The 27,881-nt window shown below is 51.0% G+C and overlaps 1 protein-coding gene across 1 annotated transcript; it reads right to left on the reverse strand.

The window, feature by feature from the left end:
* Positions 1-725: 725 nt before the first annotated feature.
* LOC136459053 (homeobox-leucine zipper protein ROC9-like) lies at positions 726-27,751 on the reverse strand. The gene is made up of 11 exons (XM_066458956.1): positions 27,668-27,751; positions 27,284-27,543; positions 3,457-3,574; positions 3,314-3,347; positions 3,198-3,229; positions 2,728-3,096; positions 2,545-2,646; positions 2,237-2,455; positions 1,955-2,129; positions 1,538-1,890; positions 726-1,443 (listed from the first exon to the last, which is right to left on the reverse strand). Exons 1-11 carry the CDS (start codon positions 27,749-27,751, stop codon positions 1,045-1,047), a joined length of 2,145 nt encoding a protein of 714 aa, XP_066315053.1. The 3' UTR covers positions 726-1,044.
* Positions 27,752-27,881: the final 130 nt, after the last annotated feature.

The following is a 27,881-nucleotide window of genomic DNA, read 5'->3' on the forward strand; positions in this document are numbered from 1 at the left end:
ATTGGCCGTCATTCGTTGGCCATTTGTTCTCAGGTCTTTTGCCGAGCATTTGCATGTGCCGTCATCTATACGAAGCGTCATATAAGTTTGGATTTGAGATTTGGCGCTATTCATAGCATGGGTACTATGCAGATGAAAATCACTTTTTGGATATATGTAGTGTATTCTAGAATGCTTGTAACGTGATGATGCACCCAGCTATAATATAATATAATTCACCTTTTGTCTAAAAAAATAATACCCTCTCAATTTCAAATTTAAGACCTTTTGTCTTTTTCTATGGATACTTAGATATACACTATGTCTAACTATATAAAAACTCATGTATATACTTCCTTTTTCTAAATTATAAGTCGCTTTGACTTTTCTAGGCTGCTGAATTTGGTACGTATATTGAGACACATGGTAAATTCGATGTACCAAAAAAAGCTAAAAAGCGATTTATAATTTAGAGCAAATGGAGTAGAAAAAGTTTACAATTTGGAACGAAGGGAGCAGTACATGTGGTTAAATTCAAAAATCATTTGTTTTTTAGAAAAGTATATATTTCTACTTTTTTAGACAAAAGATGACCTCAACTTCATAAGGCTTACGACCACCCATTTTTACATGCTACGGATGCCTTTATCTGATCCGCATCAGCCAGGGAAAGCGTGACGTGCTGGCAAAGGTGAGCTCCATGATATGTAGTTATTGTGGTGTGTGCCGGTACAAAATCTGAACTGTGCGCAAGTGGTACAGAGGATTGGGAAATCGACGTCGACGACGTGCCTACGGCGATGCGACGGCCGGATCTGTACAAGAAAGGGGTGGCAGCACATCGTCAGTTATTGAGTCGTCACACGATCGATTTTTTTTTTTATAGAAAAGGAGTCACACTATCGATTCAACATGTATATTTGCAAAATTGAACTGAACAAAATTTAGCATCCTTTAGCAGTATATTTGGAAATTTGCAGCACATCCTTTAGCAGTTTAACTGAACACAAAATTTGGAAGTATATTTGTTCCATGGAAGGTATATGTATCACATCCGCCGGCAGATCAACAATGCAGCGCTTTCTTGATGTTGCCCAACGTGCAGAACACCAGACGCGTTACGGCCTTCACCGCATCCGTCGGCAGCGCAGCATCCGTCGCCGACGAGCCAGCCAGCGCCTGGAACACCAGGGTGACCAGCGACCCGGTGGACTCCACCGCCGTCCTGCCCTCCTCCTTATGCTTCCTCGACGTTGTCACCGTCGGCCTGGCCTCCCGCCCGTCCGGCATCACCACGAAGCCGCACGGCAGCACGGCCACGACGCTGGAGTCGTCCCCATAGACCACCGGCTGCAGGACCGCGGCGTCGATAGGCGCGTACGTGATGGTCGACTCACAGGGGCTGGTGCTGCTGTCCTGGAGGATCCACTTGCCCCTCAGCTCCTCGGCGGAAGGTTCCACGGCCTGACGCACGTCCGAAAAGCAGCAGTGTGAGCGTGACTCACATAAGTACATGGCATGATTGGAGTGGTTCCGTCGGAGACGAGCTGAAACTTACGTATGCCGTGACGCGGTTGCCGCGGTCCTCCCCCTTGCGCACAGTCACGTAGCTCTGGACAGATTGTCCAGGCATCATCAAGTCCCACTCGTGGCGCCGCGACTCGTCCGCCAGGAAGCCGAAGAGAGCCGCCGGCTTCACCGGCAGCCGCTCCGACAGCACCGCGCAGGCGATCAGCCCCCGCGGCTCGCCGGTGCTCTTCCGGCACATCACCCGGATCTCACGGGTGCCGCCGTGGTTCGACGCCTTGCTCCACGCCAGGTCCCTGGAGGCACCGATGACGCGACAGAGGCTGGATGTCATCCGCTGCGCGAGCTTCAGGACGCTCTGCCTGCCTGACAGTGTGGCGACCCCTGCACTTGCACTGTGTCATTATCATTATAGTCTGCGTGCACAGCATGAGCAACGCTTACTTACCGTTTAAGCCCCATGTCGGGACGTTGGTCGCCACCGAGAAGACCATCCTCTCGCACTGCAGACCGAGTGCCGCCACCCATCGCCTCGCACCGAACGACAGGCCGCTCGCGGTCACCGTCCGGTACGCCGACGGAACCGCGGCCTCGCTGCATTTGACATGCTCAACCCAGGTCACCTGCAGGTTCGCACGCCACGGATGAGTGAATCCTTAGTACTTCCAAGGTGCATGCAGTTCGGTTGAAGATTTGTTCGAACCATGTCGCGTTCGTGGAATCGCGTTACCTTGCAACAACGGCCGAGGCTCTGCTCTTCTACAATGCATCCTGAGGGCTTCTTCAAGCACATGCGAAGCGTCGACGACGTTTGTGCGCCCCGTTCAAAGTTGTCCAAGGAGACATCGACGATAGCCCATTTGTTGGTACCAAGCTTCTTGCAGTGGCGAACGAAGTGCAGCTCCCTTGTAGGTACCAGTGGTGTCAGCGTCTGCACCTCTGCAAACATCTGAAGCCAGCAATCGGTCAAGCTATTCTTATGTAGACAGATCGTTCCTCGATCAGGAGGATTACATTGTGAAGGACTTGTTGGATTACCAGTTGCACAATTCCGTCTCGGTGATCGTTATCGCCTGCACGGATCACTTCCAGCGTCGCCGCCTTGGTGATCATGGAAGGAAACATCTCCTTCCACTGGTTCTGCACAAAAGTTCAGGGTTTCGAGATGATAATTAATTCAATGATTCAGTGTAGTGTGCAGGAAGATTGATGGTACTATACCACATCCACGAAAGCGCCCACAAGCTTCGTCGCGTTACAGTACACAACGCCAGTCTCCCTTGACGTCTCAACCGACCACACGCCCCGCCGGTCGCCGGAGTCATCGTCGTGGTGCCGGAACAAGCGGGCGTACTCGTCGCAGCTCAGGACGTCCCGGCCGGTCTCGACGCTGCGCACCCAGAGTGGCTGCCCGGAGGAGCACATCGTCGTCAGCTCGTCCAGCGCGCGGCCGGCAAGCTCCAGGAACTTCGTCTTGTCGTGGCCAACGTCGTCCAGCGAGTTCCTGCTTCTGATCTGGATGCCCCACGTAGAGCACGACGGCGAGGTCGAGAAGGTGGCTGCGTTGTTCCCCCTGCGGAGCCTCTCAATCTGTTTGGCACGGTGGTGTTCCACGCCCGCCGTGTGTCAGTGTTTGCAACCACGCGCAGGGGCTAAAGAGTTGAGTTGGCAAGATGGCGGCGCATGCAAACCTCGGCTTTGAGCTTGGCGTTCTCCAGGCGCAGCAGCTGCCCTTGGCTGCGTAAGGATTTCTTGATGAGCTCTCGCATGACGCGGTTCTCCTCCCGGAGCTTCTCCAGCTCGGGCTTGAGCAGCGAGTTCTCATGCCGCTCCTGAATTACCTGAACATACGAAGCAAAGAAGAAAAAAAGGTACTGTAATAGTCTCCATGACGCAGTGCAATCAGAGGTGCAGAGATCGGCATGCATGTAGTGCGTTAAGCTAATTTACCTTGGTCTGACATCGCCGGTTCTGGAACCAAAACTTCACTTGGCTTGCAGAGAGGCCGAGCTGTTCGCTGAGCTGCTGCCGCTGCGTCTCGTCAGGATGCGGCGATTCTTTGAATGCTCTGGTCATTTGATCAAATTCAGGAAGAAAAAAAAAACACATCACTATCTCAGTTAGCACTGATCTGCAGGACCTCAGTTTAGTTTTGTTTGATGATGAGTACCAGTGTCCCGTATGGCACAGCCGACCAGAACAAAACACCCGTGCGGAACTATCCTAATATCGTTGGGCTCAAATGTCTTGCCGTATCATGGGATTTTGGAGCTCTCTAGCCCAAGGCCTTGGCAAGCCGGCCCAAAAAAACACGGCACATTGGAACGGAGAGAATGGTGACACGAATCCATGGCGGCTCTGAGTCTCCTCTCCCCCAACATTCTCACACCAATCTCCCACGTCTACCGCAGTCTACTCCTCAGAACATTCCTCACAAGATTCCTCCTCATCCTCATGAGATTTCCAATCGTTGAGCGAGGCCTTACGACAGAGGATGACGAGGAAAGGTTACGAGTTCTTGTTTGTTTCCACATTGCATGAATTCAAACACACAGTGTTGGTTATTTATTGGGCAACCAAGGAGAAAAATAAACTGAAATTTCTGTCTGAGCAATCCAAATTCTGTTCAAATAGTATTGAACCTATCTTAGCTAGAGGAGACTTTAACATAATTATATAATATAAGCTAAGGAAAGGAATAAGAACAATGGTGTCCATAGATATTCTGGGATGTTTACCCTTATCCACTTCCATGAGTTAAGGGAGTTGATGATGACTGATGGTTTATACACATGGTCTAATAATCAGGACTTTCCAACTTTAGAAAAATTGGATAGAATTTTAGTCTCTGAAGAGTGAGAAGATAACTTCCCATATGCTATTGCTAAAAGGCTTCCTAGAGAGGTATCTGACCATAACCCTCTTATCATTTTCTCTGGTAAATCTGTAAAGCATATACACTTCATATTTTATTAGTTGAGTTGGCTGAATAATCCTGATTTTCATGATTTAGTGAAAAAGTTATGGTCACAATCTTGCAAAGCAAAACCAGCTTTGGATAAGATTCAGTAGAAATAAAACTATTTAAACAATACTTCAAAGGCTGGGGCTTTAATTTGTAAGGTGGTATAAGGACGAGAAGGAAAGACATTCAAAAGGAATTAACAAAACTGGAAAATACTAAAGAAGTAAATGACTTAGTAAATGAACAAATAAAAAGGAAATCGTGGTTGCTTAGTGAAAATCTAAACTTACTAGAACAAGAGGAGTTATATTGGTAGAATAGAAGTCATGATAATTGTTACTTAAATGAGATCGTAATACTAGTTTCTTTTCATAAGATTGCCGGTGGAAGAAAAAGAAAGAACTCAATTTTAATTCTAGAAAGAGATAAGAATTTAATTGAAGGAGACAAAAAATTGTTAACACATGCCACTGGATATTACACTAAACTATTTGGCCCTACCCTTGAGTTCAATATTCAAATGAACAACAACATCAGGGATGAGATCGAGTAGTCATCTGAATCAGATAATGAAGATCTATGTAGACCCTTCTCTGAATCAGAGACCAAGGCTGCTTTGTTCCAGAGGGAGAAGAATAAGGTGGTTGTCCTAGATAGTATTCCTATTTCTTACACAAGTTGATAACAAAGACTCTAACCATAAGACTTGAGCTATATGCTAAAAAGTTGATACACCCAGCACAAAAATGCTTTTATGAAAGGGAGGAATATTATGTCTAATGTTATGTCTTTACATGAAATCCTCCATGAGACTAAAAGGAAGAAACAACTAGGCATAATTCTCAAACTAGACTTTGAATAGGCTTACGACAAAGTCAACTGGAATTTTTTATTTAAATGTTTAGAGGCAAGAGTTTCTTTGCAAGAAATGGTGTGAATGGATAAAACAAGTGGTCCCTTATGTGACAGTAGCGTAAGGTTGAAAACATCACATACCTATACATCGAAAACCATAAGAGAGTAATGTAAGGATATCCTTGTCACCCATTCTCTTCAATTTTGTTGCTAATTGTTTGACAAGAATGGTCCTTAAAGCCCAAGCTAATGGCCTGATAACTAGACTCATTGACCATATCATTGTTGGTGGTGTTGGCCATCTTACAGTACGCGGATGTCACGATAATATGCTTGAAACATGATTAGGAAGGTGATAGGAATATGAAATTATCATTGTACATGCATGAAATGATGGCCGACCTGAAAATCAATTTTAATAAGAGCGAAATCCCAATGATAAATGATCGTGAGAACCGGGGTCCGTTTTATGCCGACATCTTTAACTGTCAAGTGTGCTTTCTCCTTAAATACTTAGGAGTCTCTACAAGTCCTAGTAGGTTTAATATCATTGACTGGCTTCCTTTGGAAGAAAAGAATGTTAAAAGATTAGATGTGTGGAAAGGTGTCACCATGTCTATAGCTAGCAAGTCCACTATGATAAGTGTCAGTTTGAATAATTCACCAATTTATCACATGTTCATTTACCTGTCACCCAAAACAGTTATCAAGAGGCTTGATAAGGTCAGAAGGACTTTCTTCTGGCAGGGGGAGGTATAAAGAGAAAATATCATCTGGTAAAATGGACCAGAATTTGTAAAAGCAAGAGGAAAGGGAGTTTGGGCATCAAAGATGTTAAAAAGATGAATTTAAGTCTTTTATGCAAATAGTGGTCGAAATTCTAAAAGGAAGATGGCTCATGGCAAGACATTATCAGATTTAAATACATAAAAGAGAGATCCATTAACTTTGTGAAACCTAGACTTAATGATTCCTTTGTTTGGGTAGATCTTTTAAAAGTAAGATGCGTTTGTATGCAAGGTAGATCAATCAAAATTTTAAAATAGAAAGAAAACACAATTTTGGCAAGATGCTTGGCTCTATGATAAAGCTCTATGTGATTTGTTTCCTTGCTTATATAAAATTTATGATGAGAAGGATATTTGTGTTAGTTAGGTAAAAGTTGAGAAGCTTCAAATTACTTTTAGCAGATGCCTTATTGACGAGTTGAGAAACAACTATAATCAAATTTGCATCAACATGATGATTTTTTAGCTTCTATATGAGCAAGATGTTGTCACTTGGAAGCTTGAAAGCAATAAAAAGTTTTCAGTGAAGTCCCTTTACAATGCCTTAATAGTTAATGGTGTTGGACCAACTTATAATAATATTTGGAAAGGGAAAATCCCAAATAAAATCTAGATCTCCTTATGGTTAGTTGAAAATAATGTTATTATGACTAAAGACAACATGAGTAAAGGAATGTGTCTATAGGGGTTGTCAGGGACCAATACTAGGGTATCTGAAGAGGAGAGGCTAATGGTTGTCAACATTAATTCATCCGAGCAGTCAAGAGCGCGACTACGGATCCAACCGCCCCCTAGGTGCGCGGGCTCCACCTCAACCAACCTCTGGGGAGCCCCTGGGGGTGGGCTCCGCCTCTCCTGACACCAAAGCCGCGGATTCCGCCTCGCCCGACCCCGAGGCTGTGGGCTCCGCCTCGCCCGACACCGACGATGCGGGCTTCGCCTCGCCCAACCCCAAGGTTGTGGGCTCCGCCTCGCCCAACCTCTGGGAGGGCGGGCTCTGCCTCGTCCGACACCATGGCCGTAGGCTCCACCTCGCTCGACCCCGAGGCCGCGGGCTCTGCCTCGCCCGACCTCTGGGGACGGACTCCGCCTTACCCGACACCGAGTCCACGGGCTCCGCCTCGCCCGACCCTGAGGCCACGGGCTCTGCCTCGCCCGACCTTTGGGGGCGGACTCTGCCTCGCATGACACCGAGTCCGCAGGCTCTGCCTCGCTTGACCTCTAGGGGCGTGCTCCCGCCTTGCCCGATGGGGTCCCATACCGCCGCCAACCACTCTAGGCCCAGGCGTATGGGCATGGGTCAAAACTCTAACACTAGGGAAGAGACTGGCATGCCTCGATGTAACCCATGGCCATGATGGGCCATACCTGAGGATTCACATCAAGAACAGCATCGGGCGTACTGGTATTGTTTTGCCTAACCCTCGTACGAACACTGACAGACGCGTCAGTTCACCACGATGTCCGCCAGGCGGAGCGGAGCGCCATGACCGACAGACGACGCCTGCGCATGGCACCAGTGACGAACAAGGACACGACATGGTGTCATCCCTGTTGACATCTACAGGGTCAACGGGACCCGCATGAAGGAGAAGAAGGGCACGACGATCCTGATGGCCTTCGACTCTCTCTCGTTCTTTTCTTTCTCTCCGCTATAACCCGTGCTTTTCTTTGGCCTATAAAAGGGAAAGCAGGGCATCTCATGAGGGGGATCGAACCATCGAACCAATCGACCCATCGAGGACCAATCGAATCACCTCGAACCGATTAGAACATAAGAACACGACACAAGCACACGGCTGAGCTGCGATCGAGCTCTCAGCACCTGTTCATTCTGTCCACTAGAGACTTGGGACCTATCCCTCTCTCGCCCATTTGTACCCCCTACTACAAACTTTCGGTGCTAGTAACATAAGCAGCAGCGATGAATTGGACGTAGGGACTTTCTGCCCGAACCAGTATAAATCCCGTGTCCTCTAAGCACACCATCTGAGCTAGACATGCAATATTAGAAATTTACTCATCGGTGGTAACTTGAAAACACCGACAGTTGGATCGCCAGGTAGGGGCCTTTTCACGTCTCGACATCCACACCAAGCCTCGGATGGCTAGTCACAATGTTAGCTGGGTCCTGGGCACGCACGTGTGCTTCAGGAACCTTGATTTCATCGTCATGACAGAGGGAGAGTTGGTGCGGGCTCCCATCGTCATCCAACCTCTCCACTCCACTGGCCTCGACGTGATCGCCGAGGCGCTTGAGGAGCTGCAGCTACACACACCGGTGGCCCATGCCCCAAGAGGGACCAGCTCCTTGTCTTCGACTACGGAAGGTTAGAGCGCCAGCTCGGTGCCTTCCTAGGACCCCGACCATCCCGGGAGAACCGGTGCCACCTCACCTCCTCGTTCGCCAACATCTTGACGTAGCTTGCCGGGGGAGAGCCGCTCTCCCCAAAATATCTCATCCAGAGCGCCCCGACAGCGCTCTCATTCGATCTCCACAACGCCACAGAGACCGTTGGCCACCTTGTGGCGCAACGCACGCCTCCATCCCCCACGAACGATGAGTTCTTGGGGGTGACCGAATATGTCATGGAGTCTTTCCACGACCTCCTCATGGGAGAAGTAGAGTCATCCTCCACCTCTAACTCCAGCAGGGGGAGCCATCACCCCTCTTATGAATGTTTCATGGCAGGTACCCTCAAGGGACATGTCAAAAGCATCCATGAGGAAGAGGCTACCCCAATGAATGACCTCAACAACAAGGTCGAGGAGGGTGCAGGGGCCCAACCTTGCCTGCGGGTGGAGCAGCTGAAGGCTCGGCACCAGGAGCTCGAGGAAGCATGACTCTAGCTCAAGCAGGAATGCACGGAGCTCAAGCGAGAGATCTAGCGCCACAGAGATGGTGGGCGCACGCGCCAATGCCCGCGACGTGAATTGGAGGATCATCGAGGATGATGAAGCGCTCCCACACTTCGCACGGGCAAGCCAGAACATCCCTGCTATGGCGGCCTTACTCTGGAGGCTTTCGAGGCCCACGACGCTCGAAGATCATCGGGCCTATTGGGAGATTCACACGCTACTCAAGCGTGCGGTGGCGAAGCAGACCAAGAGCTCACTGTCCCAACGACACGAGCTCGACGCCAGTCAGCACACACCCTCAAAATGACCCAACAAGGACACGTCAGTCCACTAGGTGCCGCAAGGTGGTAGGCCACGCACCACGGTCCTGGTGCATGAGCGTCTCACCGCCACCATGACACGCATGACACCCTCAATGCCCGTAGGCATGTGAAAGCTCTAGTTTGGTTTTGATGAATTGATGAAACCCTAAGTGATAACCTAGTTTATCAAAAGTGATTTTGACATAGGTAGCACTAGTCCAAGTGGTGGAGCAAATGAAGATCATGACATGATGATGGTGATGCCATGGTAATGATCAAGTGCTTGGACTTGAAAAGAAGAAAGAGAAAAATAAAAGGCTCAAGGCAAAGGTATAAATGGTAGAAGCCATTTTATTTTAGTGATCAAGACACTTAGTGAGTGTGTTCACATTTAGGTTCGATAGTCATACTATTAAGAGGGGTGAAACTCGTATCGAAATACGGTTATTAAAGTGCCACTAGATGCTCTAATTCATTGCATATGCATTTAGGATCTAGTGGAGTGCTAACACCCTTGAAAATGTTTGTGAAAATATGCTAACACATATGTGCATAAGGTGATACACTTGGTGGTTGGTACATTTGAGCAAGGGTTAGAAACTTCACCGGTGGAGTATCTGCCCATAGAGTGCAGATAGTCCGACGGTGCCACTGACGCCCTATATAGAAAAGATAGTGGGCATTGTAAGTGACTGGATGCTGGTCTCGGTTGGACCGACGCGTCCGGTCAGTGGCAGCAGAGGGTGCGCTGTTTTGGTCTCATGATCGGACGCTGGCGCGAAAACTGACCGGACGCTCAGGGCTTGAGTCCGGTTAGTCTCACATATGATGACGTTGAGTGACCAGACGCTGGGTGTGTTCGACGAGCATGACCGGACGTGTCCGGTCATGATTTCTCGCTTTTGGATGCTTACTAGAAACGACCGAACGCTGAGGTCCAGCGTCCGGTCACTTCGTAGTAGCGTGTCCGGTCATCACTTAACCGTTGGGATCGGGCGCTCAGTATTTAAAGAGAAAGGACACATGCCGTGCATCGCACGACCGGATGCTGGGGTCCTACGTCCGATCGCCCCGTGTTCAGTGCAGTGAGTAGCCCAACAACTCTATTTCATGGGGGCTTCTATTTAAGCCCCATGGCTAGCTCAAGCTCACTCTCTTAGCCATTTGCATTGACATAGCAACCTTGTGAGCTTAGCCAAATCCCTCCCACTCATCTCCATCATTGATTCATCATCTTTGTGAGATTGAGAGAGAATCCAAGTGCATTGCTTGAGTGATTGCATCTAGAGGCACTTGGTGTTTGTGTTTTTGCTGCGGGATTCACTTGTTGCTCTTGGTGGTTGCCACCACCTAGACGGCTTGGAGCAGTGGAGGAGGATTGGCACGAGTTGATGATTGTTTGTGGCCATCTTCGGTGATTGTGAGGGGATTTTTACCTTCCCCGGTAGAGCACCGAAAGGTAACTCTAGTGGATTGCTCGTGTCATTGAGTTACCTCACTTGTGGGTAGGTTCTTGCGGTGTCTAATTATGTGGATGAGGTTTGTGCAACACCTCTTAGCCGCCGAACCACCAAGTGTTGGTCGACACAACAGGGACATAGCGTGTTGGAAAGCATGTGAACCTCGGGAGAAAATTGGTTGTCTCTTGCCCTTTGGTATTCTCCCGGTGATTGATAAAGTATTCATCTTATGATTGGTTCACTCCTCTACGCGGCGGTATAATCATCTCACTTACTCATTTACATTTCCGCAAACTACCTATATCAAGCTCTTTAGTATAGCTAGAATTGAGAGCTTGTTTTGTGGATTAAGTTTATCTAGTGGAGCTATTTAGTGTAGCTATTGTGAGAGCTCTTAGTGAGTAGTGACCTAGTGGATTGTGTGCCTAGTGATCATAACAACTAGAATTATTGGATATGTGGCTTGAAACCCTTGTAGAGCTAGAGCAAGTTTGCATTTCGCTATTTGTTATACTAATCAAATTGCTCTAGTTGATTTGTAGATTTTAAATAGGCTATTCACCCCCCTATAGCTATATTAGGACCTTCTAGCATGCCCGCGGTGATGTGAGGGAGGGGGCTAGCCACGGCTACCACCCTCATCATGGTGGATGCTACGACAATGGTGAGGATCGAAGCCTGAGCCCCAACTTGCCAGGACCTCAGGTCTTCGACCAACACATCCTCAACACCGTCTTCCTACCACGGTATCGACCACCGACCAACATCCCGAAATACTCTAGGGAAATGAACCCCAAACTATGGATCAAGGATTACCGACTTGCTTGCCAAGCTAGTGGAGCGGATAATGATGATTTCATTATCCGCAACCTTCCATTGTTCCTGGCCGATTCGGTGCGAACATGGTTGGAACACCTTCCGCCCAACAGAATCCAAAGTTGGACAGACCTAAAAGAGATCTTTGTGGGGAACTTTCAGGGCACATACGCACGTCCTAGGAACCCCTAGGATCTAAAAACTATCAACATAAATCTGGAGAAACCCTTTGGGCACACATCCGACGCTTCTCCCAGTAGTGCAACGAGCTACGCAATGTCACCGACGCCGACATCATAGGAGCTTTCCTATCTAGGACCACCTGCGGGTCCCTAGTCCATAAGCTGGGATGTAAGGGCCCATGAACCACCAAGGAGCTCCTCAACATCACCACTAGCCACACCTCGGGTGAGGAGGCGGTCGAAGCGATCTTTGACCGCCTCAAGGGCAAGGCGAAGCAGGATGAGGACACCGATGAAGGCGCCTCCAACTATCCTAGTAAGAAGAAGAACAAGCAGCAGCATGAGGGCTTGCTGGTGGTCGCTACCGACCATAAGGGGGGTTAGAAGCCCACTGAGGATACCTTGAACCACTTTGAGAAGCTACTTGAAGGGCCATGCTTTCCCCATCAAGCATCTCTACAAGGACCACGACCTCATGAACCGGTTCTTGTCCGGAGGCTCCAATAAGGGGGAGCATAGGGGGGACCCCAAGCCAGCCGTAGATGCCACCAAGGGGAAGGATGATGGCTTTCCAACACTGGATGGCTGCCTCATGATCTTCGAAGAGTCGGTGGCCTATGAGTCCAAGCGCCGCCAGAAGCTTGCGTGTTGTGAGGTCTATACGGCCAAGCTAGCCGCGTTTTCCTTACTCTGATGGTCGGAGTCCGCCATAACCTTTGATTGGGCCGACCACCTAGAAAGCGTCCCACAGCCGAGATGATATCCGCTCGTGGTCGACCCGATCATCGACACAAAGCAGCTCACCAAGGTACTGATGGATGGAGGCAGCGACCTCAACATCATGTACACTGAAACGCTCGATGCCATGGGCATCGACCGAGCGTGCATCCGGCCGACCGGGGTGCCTTTCCACAGCATCATGCCTGGAAAGCAAGCCATGCCACTCGGGTAGATCAATCCACCCATCACCTTCAGGGATCCATCCAATTATAGAACGGAGACCCTTACTTTCGAGGTTGTCGGGTTCCATGGAACCTACCATGCCATCCTAGGACGTTCATGCTATGCGAAGTTCATGGTCATCCCCAACTACACCTATCTAAAGCTAAAGATGCTAGGTATGTGCGGGGTCATCACCATTGGCACCTCCTTTCAACGCGCCTACGAGTGCGAGGTCGAGTGCTGTGAACATGCCATAGCAATCATCGCCTCCAAAGAGCTCACAACCATCAGGATGGAGGTCACCGAAGAAGCCCCCGACCCCAAGCGGTCGGCCAGATATTTTGAGCCTATAGAGGGTGCCAAGGAGGTCCTCATAAACACCAGCAGCTCTAAGAGCAAAGTGGTGCACATTGGCACCACGCTTTCCTCTGAATAGGAAAGTGCGCTTGTCGACTTTCTCCGCACCGATAGAGACATCTTTGCGTGGAGACCCTCAGACATGCCAGGCATTCCAAGAGAAGTCACTGAGCACACCTTGAAGATTAGGCCAGGCTCCAAGCCAATGAAGCAGTGCCTACATCGCTTCGACGAGGGGAAACGTAGGGCGATCGGTGAGGAGATTGCGAAGCTTCTGGCGGCTAGGTTCATCAAGAAAGTATACCACCCCGAGTGGTTAGCCAATCCTGTTCTTGTATGAAAGAAGAGTGGGAAATGGAGAATGTGTGTTGACTACATGGGTCTCAACAAAATATGTCCAAAGGATCCGTTTCCTTTACGATGAAAGAGTCTGACCAACTCACGACATCTTTCATCACTCCATTCAGATTGTTCTGCTATGTCACAATGTTGTTCGGTCTGAAGAACACTAGGGTTACGTACCAGCATTGTATGCTCAAGTGTTTCGGGGACCTCATCGGGCGAACCATTGAGGCCTACATGGACGATATCGTGGTCAAGTCCAAATGGGCTAACCAGGTCATAGTCGACCTAGAGCAAGACCTTCACAAAACTACGAGCAAACGACATTAAGCTCAACCCCAAGAAGTGTGTTTTTGGGGTCCCGAGGGGTATGTTGGTGGGTTTCATCATCTTCGAGCGTGGCATTGAAGCCAACCTAGAGAAGATATTGGCCATCACAAGGATAGGCCCGATTCAAAACATAAAGGGGGTATAGTAAGTTACAAGGTGCCTCGCCGTGCTCAGCTGCTTTATCTCATGCCTCAACGAACAAGGTGTCCCCCTCTATTGGCTCTTGTAGAAGGCCAACCATTTCTAATGGACAACCGAGGCCTAAGAGGCACTTAACACGGTCAAGCACCTTTCTGATGAAGGCCCCAATCCTGGTCCCTCCGACCAATAGGGAATAACTTCTGCTCTACATTGCGGCCACCACGCAAGTGGTCAGCGCTGCCCTGGTGGTAAAGCAATAAGAAGAGGGACACACCCTCAAAATGCAGCGTCCCGTGTACTTCATTAGCGAGGTCCTGTCCGATTCCAAGATCCGCTACCCCCAAATCTAGAAGCTCCTGTACTTCATCCTTATCGCCAAAAGGAAGCTATGCCACTACTTCAAGTCACATCCGATGACGGTCATGATGTCCTTCCCCCTCGGTGAGGTCATCCAAAACCAGGATGCCATGGGAAGAATCATGAAGTGGGCACTTGAGCTGATGGGTCAAGGCATTTTGTATGCCTCCCAGATGACCATCAAGTCCTAAGTGCTAGCTGATTTCATTGTAGAGTGGACCAAGGTCCAAATGCCACTAGTGGTCGTCGATCAAGAGTACTGGATGATGTACTTCGATGGATCATTGATGAAGAAAGGCACTGGCATGGGACTGGTGTTCATTTTGCCCCTCGGGGTACGCATGAGGTACATGGTTCGCCTCTATTTCCCCTCCTCCAACAATGTGGACGAGTATGAGGCACTCATCAACGACCTATGTATCGCCATCGAGTTGGGTATCTGATGGCATGACGTCTAGGGTGACTCTTAGCTAGTCATTAACTAAGTCATGAAGGAATCAAGCTACCACAACACCAAGATGGTTGTGTATTGCCGAGAAGTCTGCCAGCTAGAGGACAAGTTCGATGGTCTCGAGCTCAATCACACCCTAAGGCGTCTCAATGAGGCGAACGATGCACTAGCGAAAGCAGCGTCCGACCGAGAGCCGGTGCCAATGTGTGTCTTCGCTAGTGATTAGCACAAGCCCTCGGTCCGCTATGAGGAGCTAAAACAAGCTAGTGACGGGCCGCCTGCCCTGGGCTCAGGGGCTAACCAGCTGTTGGCTCTATCCAACCTTGGGGTCATGGAGCTTAACGAGGATCCAATAACAAAGCCTGACCCTCTAGCCGACTAGAGGATGCCTTACCTCAACTACCTCCTCCATGAGGTGCTGCCGATGGACAAAACGAAGGCTCAGTGGCTCGTGCGTCGTGCCAAGTCCTTTGTCCTTATTAAGGGTGAACTCTACAAGCGAAGCCACACTGGGATCCTACAGTGTTGCATCCCCATCGAATAGGGGAAGCGGTTGCTAAGCGATATCCACAGTGGGGTCTACGGTCACCATGCCGCGCCTAGAACCCTGGTCGGAAACATATTCCGACAAGGCTTCTACTGGCCGACCGCAGTAGCCAATGCTGAATAGATTGTGCACACTTGTGAAGGATGTCAATACTATGCTTGGTAGACCCACCTGCTAGGCCAAGCGCTCCATATGATCCCCATCACATGTCCGTTCGCGGACTGGGGGCTCGATCTGGTTAGACCTCTCAAAAGGGCGCCTAAGGGCCATACGCACTTGCTTGCCACCATAGACAAGTTTGTAAAGTAGATATAGGCTCGACCGATCTCCATGATCAAGTCTGAGCAAGCCATGTTGTTCTTCCTTGACATCGTCCATCGCTTTGGAGTCCCGAACTCCATTATCATGGACAATGACACGCAGTTCACCAGAAAGAAGTTCCTCCGATTCTGTGATGAATACCACATCCGCATCGATTAGGATGCCGTGGCGCACCCCTGCATGAACGAGTAGGTCGAGCGTGTGAATGACATTTTCCCATGGTGCTCTAGAGCCTGAGGATGACCCCCAACCGGGCCACTAGCTACATGCCATTCTTCATGGTCTACGGTTACAAGGTTGTCCTCCCGACCGACCTCGACTATGGAGCACCAAGGGTCAGGGTGTACGACGAATAGGGAGCTAAGGTGTCCCTCGAGGATGCCATGGACTAGCTAGATGAAGCATGCGACATTGCCCTCCTCTGCTTGGCCAGGTACCGGCAAGCATTACGCTGGTACCATAGCCGTCGAGTGCAGGGTCGGGCCTTCAACATCGGGGACCTGGTGCTCCGCCTCCTCTAGAGCAACAAGAATCACCACAAGCTCTCTCCACCATAGGAGGGACCATACATCATCGTAGAGGTGCTCTGACTAGGCACCTACAAACTCAAGACCATCGACGATGAAGTCTTCGTCAATGCCTAGAACATCAAGCAGCTATGTCGCTTTTACCCTTATTATACACACACTTTCTCTTATCAATTTCACTATCGACTCTCCGATCTTTAGTGACACCCCACCCCAGCAATGGCAAGGGATTGGGCCTCACCTGGGGGCTAATATAAGCATATCTATCTGGTAGACATTCTCTACGCCCGATCCTTTCTCATGTTGAGACCTAGAAACAAGGGTTGTGGAAATGAACGCTGAGTAAAACTAGTCAGACGGTAAGAAACCTATGCCCCAATGGCTATAATGTTTTTGCTCACCAACGTGATCAGAGTTTTTTCCACACCCGAGCTTTTTAGCCTTAACTATGGAAAGAGTCGGTGTGCATCTAAGAGTATATCCACCTGGCAAACATTCTCTGTGCCTGACCCTCTCTCACGTTGAGACCTAGAAGCTAGGGTTACGGAATCAAACGTTGAGTAAAACTGGTCGGACTGTGAGAAACCTATGCCTCAGCGGCTACGACGCCTTTGCTCACTAGCGTGATCAGAGTTTGTTCACCCGCACCCTGAGCTCTATGGCCTTAATGTTGGAAAGGGTCGAAATGCACTAACCTTTTTATAAGAAAAGGGGAGAAGGGCTAAAAATCTGTTAGGCCATAATGAAATTTAAGAGCTTGTCCACTTAATACAAGTTTGCCGCCTGGCGTATCTGCCTAACTAATTTCTTAGGGGGGATGATCTCATCCTCTATCTCTGCAGGTAAGTCCTATGTTAGCGGGTCACACAAGTTGATTGGATGGCTTGGCCGCTGCCGAGAGATGGGTAAGGAGCAGTAGGATGCCCTATGTGGGTTATGCCGACACTATCACGAACGACGAACCTGGATTCCACTTGAACATATCTGGTAAGAGCTCCCTGAACCCATCACTCATGTCGTTGAGGTAAGTCATGTGCTAGCGGGTCACCCAAGTCGATCAGACAGTTCAGGCCGCTGCCGAGAGACAGGTCACCCTTAATTTACGCACATTTTTTCTTATTAATTTCGCTATCAAGGCCCTGACCCCAACAATGGCTAAGGGTCATGCCTCACTCGAGGGCCAGCAAGAGTGCCTATTTGATACACATTCTCTATTGCCCGACCCTTTCTCACGCTAAAACCTAGAGGCATGGTGTGCGGAAACAAACTCTGAGTAAAGTTGGTCAGACCGCAAGAAACCTATGTCTCAGTGGCTATGGCATTTTTCCTCACCAGCATGATCAAAGTTTTTGTCCCCACACCCTAAGCTTTAGCCTCTGCCTTCCCAAGAAGGGTTTAGAGGGGCCCACCTATAGAATCTTCATCGAGGAGAGGCTAGTAGGTCGCCCAAAGTCGATCGGACTACTCGGGCCACTATCGAGAGACAGGTAGGGAGAAACAAGATACCCCACGTAGGTTAGGCTAACTCTATCATGAACGATGGACCCAGACTTCACTCAAACATATCTGGTAAGAACTCCTCGAACCCGTCACTCGAGCCAGCGAGGTAACTTTACCAACCCCCACTTTACTTTTCTAGTGCATGGGCATTCATTCATCCATTCTCATGCATGCATTCATACATTCATCCCATACAGCCAAGCATCACATATGCAATTATTGCATCACAACGCTTTGCATCATGTCATGAAGCGGTAGTCGTCTCATTCGATATGAGCGACGACTGACCAAGGTTTGAAGGCCGACCTGCAAAGGGCTTGAGGCTGCCTCACGTCAAATAGAGCAGGGGAGAAAATGCAGATGAGCCCCAACATCCCTTGCCCAACCCACTCAGAAGCAGACAGGATCATCTCAACCTTCTCGTTTGATCCTAACCTTGATCCAAGTACACAGAATCTCAATCGAGGAGAGGCCAACGAGCCACCTGAGTCGGTCTCTAGAGCAACTCGGGCATCTACCGAGAGGCGGGTTAAGGAGCAGTGGAATGCCACATGAGGGCTATGCCAACCCCATCTCAAATGATGGGTCCAGATTCCACTCGGACATGCCCGTTAGCAAGCTCGCTGAGCATGACACTCGAGCCATCGAGGCAAGTGTCGTTAGCTCAACCCCTCTAGTTGTGAAAACCACGGACAGGGTGTCACATAAAACTCGATCGACCTCTATTGAGCCCAACGAGGCTCGGGGGCTTGAGCCGTCTGACCCTAACTCAGGAATCCAACTGACTAGGGTTCGAAGGCTGGCCCGCGAAGGGCTCGAGGCCACCTTGTGTCGAACAGAGCCAAGGGAGAAAATGTAGATGAGCCCAGCGGCCTTTGCCCGACCCACTTAGAAACGGACAGGGTCATCTCAACCTTCTCGTCCGATCCTAACCTTGGGCCAAGCATATAGAATCTCCATTTAGGAGAGGCTAGCGAGCCACCTGAGTCTGTCTCTAGAGCGACTCGGGCATCTATCGGGAGGCGGGTTAAGGAGTAGTAGAATGCCACATGAGGGCTATGCCGACCCCATCTCGAATGACGGATCCAGATTCCATTCGGACATGCCCGTTAGCGAGCTCACCAAGCATGACACTCAAGCCATCGAGGCAAGTGTCGTTAGCTCAACCCCTCCGGTTGCAAAAACCATGGATAGGGTTACGCATAAAACTTGGCCGACCTCTATCGAGCCCAATGAGGCTCGAGGGCTAAGCCATCTGACCCTAACTCGGGAATCCAACTGACTAGGGTTCGAAGGCCGGCCCATGAAGAGCTCGAGGCCACCTCACATCGAACAAAGCCAGGGGAGAAACACAGATGAGCCCCAGTGGCCTTCGCCCGACCTGCTTAGAAATGGATAGGGTCATGTTAACCTTCTTGTCCAATCTTAATCTTGAGCTAAGCACATAGAATCTCTATCAAGGGGAGGCTAGCAGACCACCTGAGTCGGTCTCTAGAACGACTTGAGCATCTACCAGGAGGCTGGTTAAGGAGCAGTGGAATGCCACATGAGGGCTATGCTAACCCCATCACGAATGACAAACACAGATTCCACTCAGACATACCTGTTAGCAAGCTCACCGAGCATGTCACTCGAGCCATCAAGGCAAGTGACATTAGCTCAACCCCTCTGGTTGTAGAAATCGCGGACGGGGTGACAATCACAAAGACAAGCCGACCCTTGACCGGAACCCCGCTATGCATGGGGGCTTGAGGAAAGTTGGACTCGTAAGGAGACCAAATGCGCGGTCGCAGAATGATGGCTCAGATCGCAGGGAGGGGGTACGTACGAAAACTAAGAATGATGTTTCTAAAACAAGAGACGCTTTCTCCTACTAGTTTCACTATCCTCTCCTCGATCTTTAGTGACACCTGACCCCAACAACAGTAAGGGGTTGGGTCTCACTCGGGGGCTGATAAGGGTATATACATACCCTTTCTGAAACAATCGCCATGCCTGACCCCTTCCTCATGTTAAAAAACCTAGTGGCAAGGTTTACGGAAACGAACGACTGAGTAAGGCTAGTCGGACTGTAAGAAACCTATGCCCTAGCGGCTATGGCACTCTTGCTTACCAGCATGATCAGAGTTTGTTCACCCATACCCCGAGCTCTATGGTCTTAACAAATGGAAGGGTTGGAATGTATTAACCCCTTTTCACACATAAAAAGGGAGAAAAAATAAATTTGTTCACACTGAAATAAAAGAACAGACTTGTTCGAACAAAACACAGGGGTCAGAACTTGTTCGATTATTACAAAAATAATCATCTGACCTATCTAACTAACTAGCCTCTCTAAGGGAGAACTACGTCTTCTATCCTGTCTACCAGGTCCTACGAAAAGGGAGCCACAGCCGCTTCCATCTCCTCTAGCTCATGGACTTCATAGCCAGGCGCGTAGCCATGGCTCCTCATCTCTAGGTGATGCTGTCTCCATAATGAGAACGAGCAATCACGAAGAACTAATTGACCCCAGCACAAAGGGCATTCCTCTTGAGCTGGCGCACTCGAGTCGTGATCTCGACGGCACGAGCCGCGAGCAAGCTATTCCCCTCCAACCACTTTGAGGTCATCGCAGACCACTTCGAGGGCGGCGCTTAGGATACCGAGCTCGTCACTCTCCGCCTGAAGATTTCTCCTCACCTTGGCGAGGTCCATAGCTAGCCTGGTAGAAACGCTCTCGGCCTCTAGCTTCTAGGTCATCACGCTTTTGAGCTTGACCTAGAGGGAGCTGACCTTCTGCTGCACATCATCGTGCTCTTGGCAGGCCTAGTCGCACTCTCGAAAAGCCTGGTCATGTTCTCAAAAAGCCTAGTAGCGCTCTCAGAAAGCCTAGTCGTGCTCTTGAAAAGCCTGGCCATGCTCTTGAAAAGCCTAGTCATGCTCCTCGCGAGCCGTGCCACGTTCTGAGTGGAGCTTCTCCATGGTTTGGAATAGCTCATCCCGCTCCTTGTGTAGCTGAGCGACTGCTGCAGCATCTAGGCTCACCCTCTTCTCTTGGGCCACATGCTTCTCCTTGGCCCCCTGCTTTAGATTCCTTTCCTTCTCAACCTCGCCTAGAAGGTCAAGGATCTGCTGGCGGGTCTTGGCGTCCCTCTAGAGTAGCTCATCCCGCTCCTTCCTGACTCTAGCGGCTTCTTCTTCATTCTCTTGCGACCTCGCCGATAGGGCCTTGAACGCCTTCTTGGCCTCGTCAGCATCCCAATGGGTCTTGGCCACCCACGACAAAAAATAGAAAAAGGAGGATAAAGGCAAGAAGCAGAATGAAACAATACCCAGCCGAAGGGAACAACAACGTAACGCAATGCGCCCATGGCGTGGTTCAGGGCCTCGACCATGGACGCGATCCCCACATCGAGGCTCTCCCACTCCATGCTCTCGGTGGCGTCGTCAAGGGTGAAAAGCGTCAATGTTGGATCCTATGGATTCGTCCATCAGAGCAGGGGCTCGCCCCACATAGGGATGACTCCTCATCAGCTCCAAGCGCCTCCGGCTCCAAGCGCCGTGGACCCCTCTCACCGTGATGTCCCTGCCAGGACGCCCCCTCTAGCGATGAAAGGGGTCAATGGTACGGACGCTGACCCCTCTCCTAGCACCATGACTCCTAGGGACCCCTCGGTTGTGTCCCCCTCCGTTCGGCCCACGTCAGGCGCCATCGCTTGGGCCACCGATGGCACAGGTCACGTCGGTACCTTAGGCGCCGCTGCGGTTGTGCTCGGTTGTGACCCATCTGTCATGGCTGCCGCCACCTTCACCTATGTTGACGGGGTCATGACTAACTACGCCACACCTACCATGGTCGGTGCCACGAGCGCAGTTGGTAGCCCCATCCATCTCGTTGTCGGTAGTGGTATCACGGCCGTCACCGACTGCTCTACGACCTCCGAAGGTGCCCCTTGAGCCCCCGTATCCACCTGTCCCGCTGAGGGCATGGGCGCCACCATGGGCAGCGCCTGATCAGCCGACGACGCAGTCACATTGGCGTAGCTCCTGCCCAAAATGGGCGCGGCACTAGTCGGCGGCTGCCGCCTCAATTGGAGGGCAACACTCTTCTTCGACGCCAATGCCAAAGGATTACGCTGCCTGCCGACGCTGCAAGGGATGAAAAGCATAAGTCATGATGAAATCCAACTAAAACAAGAAAAATAGAGGATTTGGCAACTCACCTCACACCATCGGGCGGTAGATGCATTTGGGGGTGAACCTCCCAACCTTTGCTCCACCTCGTTGGACCAAGGCCATTTTGAGCCTACCCCCTGGTCCTGGGCAGAGGGGCTCTCTCCCCTTGGTTCTTGGAGCACGATGGTGGAGCCACCCACCTCCATTGGCACCTTAGGCATGGTGGTAGAACTGCCCACCCCTGTTGGCTCCTGGGGAAGGCCAACGGTACAACCCGCCTCCACCGACTCCCCATATGTACCCTTCCCTTTGTGGAATAGGAAGGGCCCCGATGCCTACAAGGACAAACCGATACCTATCAGTGCATCCTCGCTCTCTAGGTTGTCCCACTCGATATCATTGGCTACCTCATCGTTGTCTCCATCATCATCATTGTCAGTGTCCTCCCCTCATTCCCGCGCCTGCAGCTTCCGCTGCTTATTCCTCTTCTTGTGCTCCTTCGCCTTCCTCAGCCGCTCACCCTCGGCATGATTCACTGTCCTCATGGCCGAATCCCTCGGCAACGGCGCCAGGTGATCCATGAGGATGAGATCCCTTAGCTGGTCCTACCCCTCTCAAGGTTAGTATCAAGGGTTAGGAAAATCAATTGAAGGAAAGGCAAGGGAAAGGGGAACTTACGAAGACGATGTAGCCTGACTCTGGTTGCATTGGAGGATGTCCCAACACTAGGTAGATGAAGTCAAGGGCAGCACCCATGTCATCCCACAAAGACCCCATCGCCTCCTTGATGTGTTGCACGATCTTAGAGTTGGGGAGCGTCCCCTCGGCGAGCGTCGTTTCATCGAACGATGCCTCGAGCACCATCGCATATAGTGAGAGCACACACGTCATCAACGGCGCCACCCTCCTTGCGTGGTAAGCCCTGATGATGCCTAACCCCTTCAAGTCATTCTCCTTTAGGATTTGGATGGTGGCGATATGGTCTCGGATCTTCTTCTTGTCCTTCTCTAGGACGCCCCACTTCCTCCATGACTCCGGGGCCTCTTCGATTAGGCGCCCGGTGAACTCCGACAAAGGGGCAGCGGTGTCATTCTTGAGGTACAACCACTGCGAATGCCACCCCTTGTTGGACGTCGAAAGCCGCATGGACGGGTACTCGCCGACACAATTGTTCCAAAGTTGGATGCCGAAGCACCCCATCGGCATGTGCAGCTCCTGTCTACCACTTTTCTCCCTCTTCTTCTGGAGGTTGACGGCGAAGAAGTGCCTCCACAAGTTGAAGTAGGGGCTGATCTGCAGGAATCCCTTGCACAGCGCGATGAGCGCCACCATGTGCTGGATCCTATTGGGATTAAGATGCTGCACCTCGATCTTGTAGTAGTGCAATAGCCCCCAAAGAAATTTGTGGGCGGGGGTCATGAGCCCACGCTCGTGGAAGTGGGTGAACGACACCACATAGCCGTCGAGTGATGACAGCAAATCCTCGTCGCTGGGCAGCAGCCACTCCTCGGTCGAGGTCCGCGTGTGGAGAAGACCACGATGGACGAGGCCCTCCATGCGCTAGAAGGTGATGTCGGAACGGCACCATGGATCCATAAGAGATAGGAGTGGATGGATGTGAGCTCAACGGCGGCGGAGATGCAAAGGCAGGAAACCTAAGCGGTGGTGGCGGCGGCATGGCTGCGGAGGCAAGAATGCAAGCATGTGTATGAAACCCAAAGGGCTAGCCCTTTGGTTTTATAGGGGCAATGGGTGTGAGGAAACCAACCATCCGCCTAGATTTCCACGCCTACCACGACCTGCCACCATGTCTCGCCATAGGACGTGCGCACGCAACCTATGTTTGTTCCCTAAAAAAACTCGCTGGATGTTTTGCCTTCCCAAATGGGCCATGACCCGTCATAGGTAAAAGGGATACAGAGCTAAAAATGCTCCTACGGCTCGTCTAGGCCCAATAATTCGAAGGTTGGCCCACCGATGGGTTCGACAACCGCTCCGGGCACCTTTAGAGTGAGGGGTGAAAAGGGATGGGCCCGCTAGCAGCCAGTACCTAGGCGCACGAGCGCCGTGGGTATCCTGGCCCATGTTCGAGTCTCGGTCAGATACGATCCATGGTTTTTTCTCGAAGAAAGGTACAGAGCCCACGGGCATCCCAAGGAGTCTAATCTCAACGAAAGGGAATCACCATCCCTAGGTCACGCCGTGGGCGACAAAAGAAGGCCAAGGCCCCCAGAGTCCTCCCGTTTGGAAAAGCATCCGAAGGAGTATTCTACTCCTCCGTAGGCTCGGAGGCTACTGTCGGTGACCAATACTAGGGTACCCGAAGAGGAGAGGCTAATGGTCATCAAGATTAATTCATCCGAGCAGTCAAGAGCATGACTATGGCTCCAATCGGCCCCTAGGTGTGTGGGCTCCACCTCGACCGACATTTGGGGAGCCCCTGGGGGTGGGCTTCGCCTCGCCCGACACTAAAGCCGTAGGCTCCGCCTCGCCCGACCCCGAGGCCGCAGGCTCTACCTCGCCCAACCCCGAGACCGCGGGCTCTGTCTCGCCTGACCTCTAGGAGCGGGCTCTGCCTCATCTGACACCGAGGCCGCAGGCTCCGCCTTGCCTGACACCAAAGTCGTGGGCTCTGCCTCGCCTAACCCCAAGGTCGCGGGCTCTGCCTCGCCCAACCCCAAGGTCGTAAGCTTCGCCTCGCTCGAACTCTGGGGATGGGCTCCGCCTCGCCCGACCCTGAGGCCGCGGGCTCCACCTCGCCTGACCCCAAGGCATGGGCTCTGCCTCGCCCGACCTCTAGAGGTGGGCTCCGCCTCGCCCGACACCATGGCCACGGGGTCCATGTCACCCGACGGTGTCCCATACCGTCGCCAACCACTCTAGGTCTAGGCGGATGGGTCTGGGTCAAAACTCTGACACCAGGGAAGAGACTGGCATGACTCGATGTAACCCATGGCCACAACATGCCATACCTGAGGATTCACATCAAGAACAGCGTCGGGCGTACCGGTACTGTTCTGCCTAACCCTTGTATGAACACTGACACGCGCTTCAGTTCACCACGACGTCCGTCAGGCGAAGCGGAGCGCCATGACCAGCAGACAACGCCTATGCATGGCACCAGTGATGAACAATGCCATGACATGACGCCATCCCTCTTGACATCTACAGGGTCAGCGGGACCCGCATGAAGGAGAAGAAGGGCCCGGCGATCCTGAAGGCCTTCGGCTCTCTCTCATTCTTCTCTTTCCCTCCACTGTAACCCGTGCTTTCCATTGGCCTATAAAAGGGAAAGCACGGTGTCCCATCAGGGGGATCGAACCATCGAACCAATCGACCCATCGAGGACCGTTTGAATCACCCCGAACCGATCAGAACACAAGAACACAACACGAACACATGGCTGAGCAACGATCGAGCTCTTAACACCCGTTCATTCTTTCCACCAGAGACTTGGGACATGTCCCTCTCTCGCCCGTTTGTACCCCCTACTACAAACTTTCGGTGCTAGTAACAAGGACAACAGCGACGAACTGGACGTTGGGACTTTCTGCCCGAACCAGTATAAACCTCGTGTCCTCTAAGCACACCATCCGAGCCAGACATGTAATATTAGAAATTTACTCGTCGGTGGTAACTCGAAATACCGACAGGGGTGGGGGTCCAAACTGTTATTTCTATGACCAAATGGAAAGTATCCCACATTTGTTGTTGACTTGTAACATGGCCAAGATTTTGTGGACAATCATAGCTCAGGCTTTGGAGCAAGCAATGTTCATAGAGAGCTACACCAAGCTTGGAAATGGTGTAATCTCTGGCTTCCAAGAGAACATAAATTCCATGATTTGGGCATTGCATCACTTTGGTGGGCCATTTGGAATAAACCAAGCTTGTTTTGAGGGCAAAATTGTGAAAACTCATGTTGAAATTATATGTTATGCATGCTCTCTTATGTGTTATTGCCTTATTGGGTAGGTCTCTATGCTGAAGTGGACAAAGAAGATTTAGCAGAAGGTGAGAACGCCATACTACATATTGTGTCAAAGTTGCCTGCTAAACCAAAGCTAATCAAGGCTAGTGATGAAGCAGTTGCAGGATGTTGAACATCAAGGTGATGAAGATTAAGGACCTGACAGATGTACGTGAAGTCAGTGATGCAGCTGTAATTCTGTTGTGTTTCTGATGTAGTTCGTAAGATGGAAACATGTAGCCCCCATTCTTTGTCTGGTTTGCTTTTGGTCTGCTATGTCATCTAAATTAGATAGGCACAGAATACAGGGGATGTCTAGTTCAAGTTTAGTCAATTTCCTTTTCTTGGCACGGTTCTTTGAACTATCTTGAAACTATATTATTTCCATTATCTGAGTAATGGAAATGAGGAGCACCTTAATGTGAAGAAAAAACACCACACATTGAGACATTATCGCGTTGCTTGCATGCACACACCCATATGGTCAATTAAACACGATCTATGGCAATCACGATTATTCATGACTCATGAATTTCTTGCGCAAGCGGCAAGTGCAGTGGAGTTTGTCGCACTCCTTCTCACCTTCCTCTTTAGAGCCTACTAGGTGGCTACAGCCGTAGCCGTTTTTTCCTACAGTAATTAATGAGTGGGAAAAAACGGTTACGGGCGCTTGCATGCCTTCTCCTCTTTCTCCCTCGCGTTCCCCACCGCCGCCTCTCACTGCCTAGCTCTGACATTTTCACTCTCCATCATCGTCCTTAACCACGTCTGTGTCTAACCCGAGCTTCTCTTCCGAATAATTCAGCGTGAGCACCCCCATCTCCACAATCTCACTGGCTACAACAACGCATTGTAGCCTCCACCGCCACCGTCGTCGTACTAATCTTAATATCCCTCTCTTCCTTTTTATTCGGCCGCCCCCTCCTTTGGACTGGCCAATCACGGCGGTGGCCCCGCCGCTCTTTATCACTGACTCAACCGCCACCATGGCTGGTCGAATGACCTTTCTAAAACCCTCTTCTAAGCCGGCAGTGATTTAAGCCCTCTTAACCCCTGATGAAGCCCCGAACCCTAACTCCGGCGAGATCTCTCCGGCTACACCCGGTGCTCTCTCTCTCTCTTTTCCGTCGGAGGCTGAAGCGCATTCGCGTGCTCGTGCGGACAGAAGCTTTTGCGCTCTTCTAAGTTATTACGCGGGTGGGGATCGGAAAGTGAATCTCACTGGCTACAACTGAGCATTGTAGCCTCCACCGCCACCGTCGTCGTACTAATCTTAATCTCCCTCTCTTTCTTTTTATTCGGCCGCCCCCCTCCTTTGGACTGGCCAATCACGGCGGTGGCCCCGCCGCTCTTTATCACTGACTCAACCGCCACCACGGCTGGTCGAATGATCTTTCTAAAACCCTCTTCTAAGCCGGCAGTGATTTAAGCCCTCTTAACCCCTGATGAAGCCCCGAACCCTAACTCCGGCGAGATCTCTCCGGCTACACCCGTTGTTCTCTCTCTCTTCCGTCGGAGGCTGAAGCGCATTCGCGTGCTGTGCGGACAGAAGCTTTCGCGCTCTTCTAGGTTATTACGTGGGTGGGGATCGGAAAGTGAACACTCACGCTTCCAGGACCCTGGTCTGATCGGGAGTGTGCCTGTGGCAGCTCTTCCTCCTCTTGCTGCCCCCCGCATCTTCATGGCCTGCTTCCTCCCCGGACCATGCACCGCCGGACTGGCTTCCCTGCCCGGTGTTCTCGCTGCTGATCTCCGCCGCCTCGCCTGGTCGAAGGCCGCCGCCTCTTATCCCCCCATGGCCCTCGCCGCCGTTTTCCACCTCATCACCGCGAGCCGCCGCTGGTTCGTTCCGGCCGAACGGACCCGCCTGCACAGCGAAAACAAAACGGCTGGCATGTCAAGAAGCTACAGGATCATATTCGTATACTGCCATGCTCTTCTAATTCCTATGTGCATGATGAAGAAGATAGAGTAGATCGTTGGTGACAGACAAGAGAGAGCGAGAGCGAGAGCGAGAGCGCCGGAGCTGGGAGGATCTCCGGGGTGCGCGGTGGTTGACGGCCACTGGATCCCATATGCCCGGCACTGGAGCGGCGGAGTTAGCCGGAGACAGTCGTCGCTAGTCGCTACGTTCACGATGCCAGAAAGCAAGGGCTGGCTATATAGTGCAGGGACGAGCTCGGGGGCCCGGCCCTTGTTTTTGTA

Source organism: Miscanthus floridulus, chromosome 6 (assembly GCF_019320115.1).
Source record: "Miscanthus floridulus cultivar M001 chromosome 6, ASM1932011v1, whole genome shotgun sequence".
Lineage (NCBI taxonomy): Eukaryota > Viridiplantae > Streptophyta > Magnoliopsida > Poales > Poaceae > Miscanthus > Miscanthus floridulus.

Coding starts and splice junctions, on each gene's coding strand:
- LOC136459053 (XM_066458956.1), bottom strand. CDS start 27,751: ATGGGATCCAGTGGCCGTCAACCACCGCGCACCCCGGAGATCCTCCCA. Junction 27,544..27,667: donor TCTCGCTCTCGCTCTCTCTT/GTCTGTCACCAA, acceptor TTCGCTGTGCAG/GCGGGTCCGTTCGGCCGGAA. Junction 2,647..2,727: donor TGGGCGCTTTCGTGGATGTG/GTATAGTACCAT, acceptor ACTTTTGTGCAG/AACCAGTGGAAGGAGATGTT.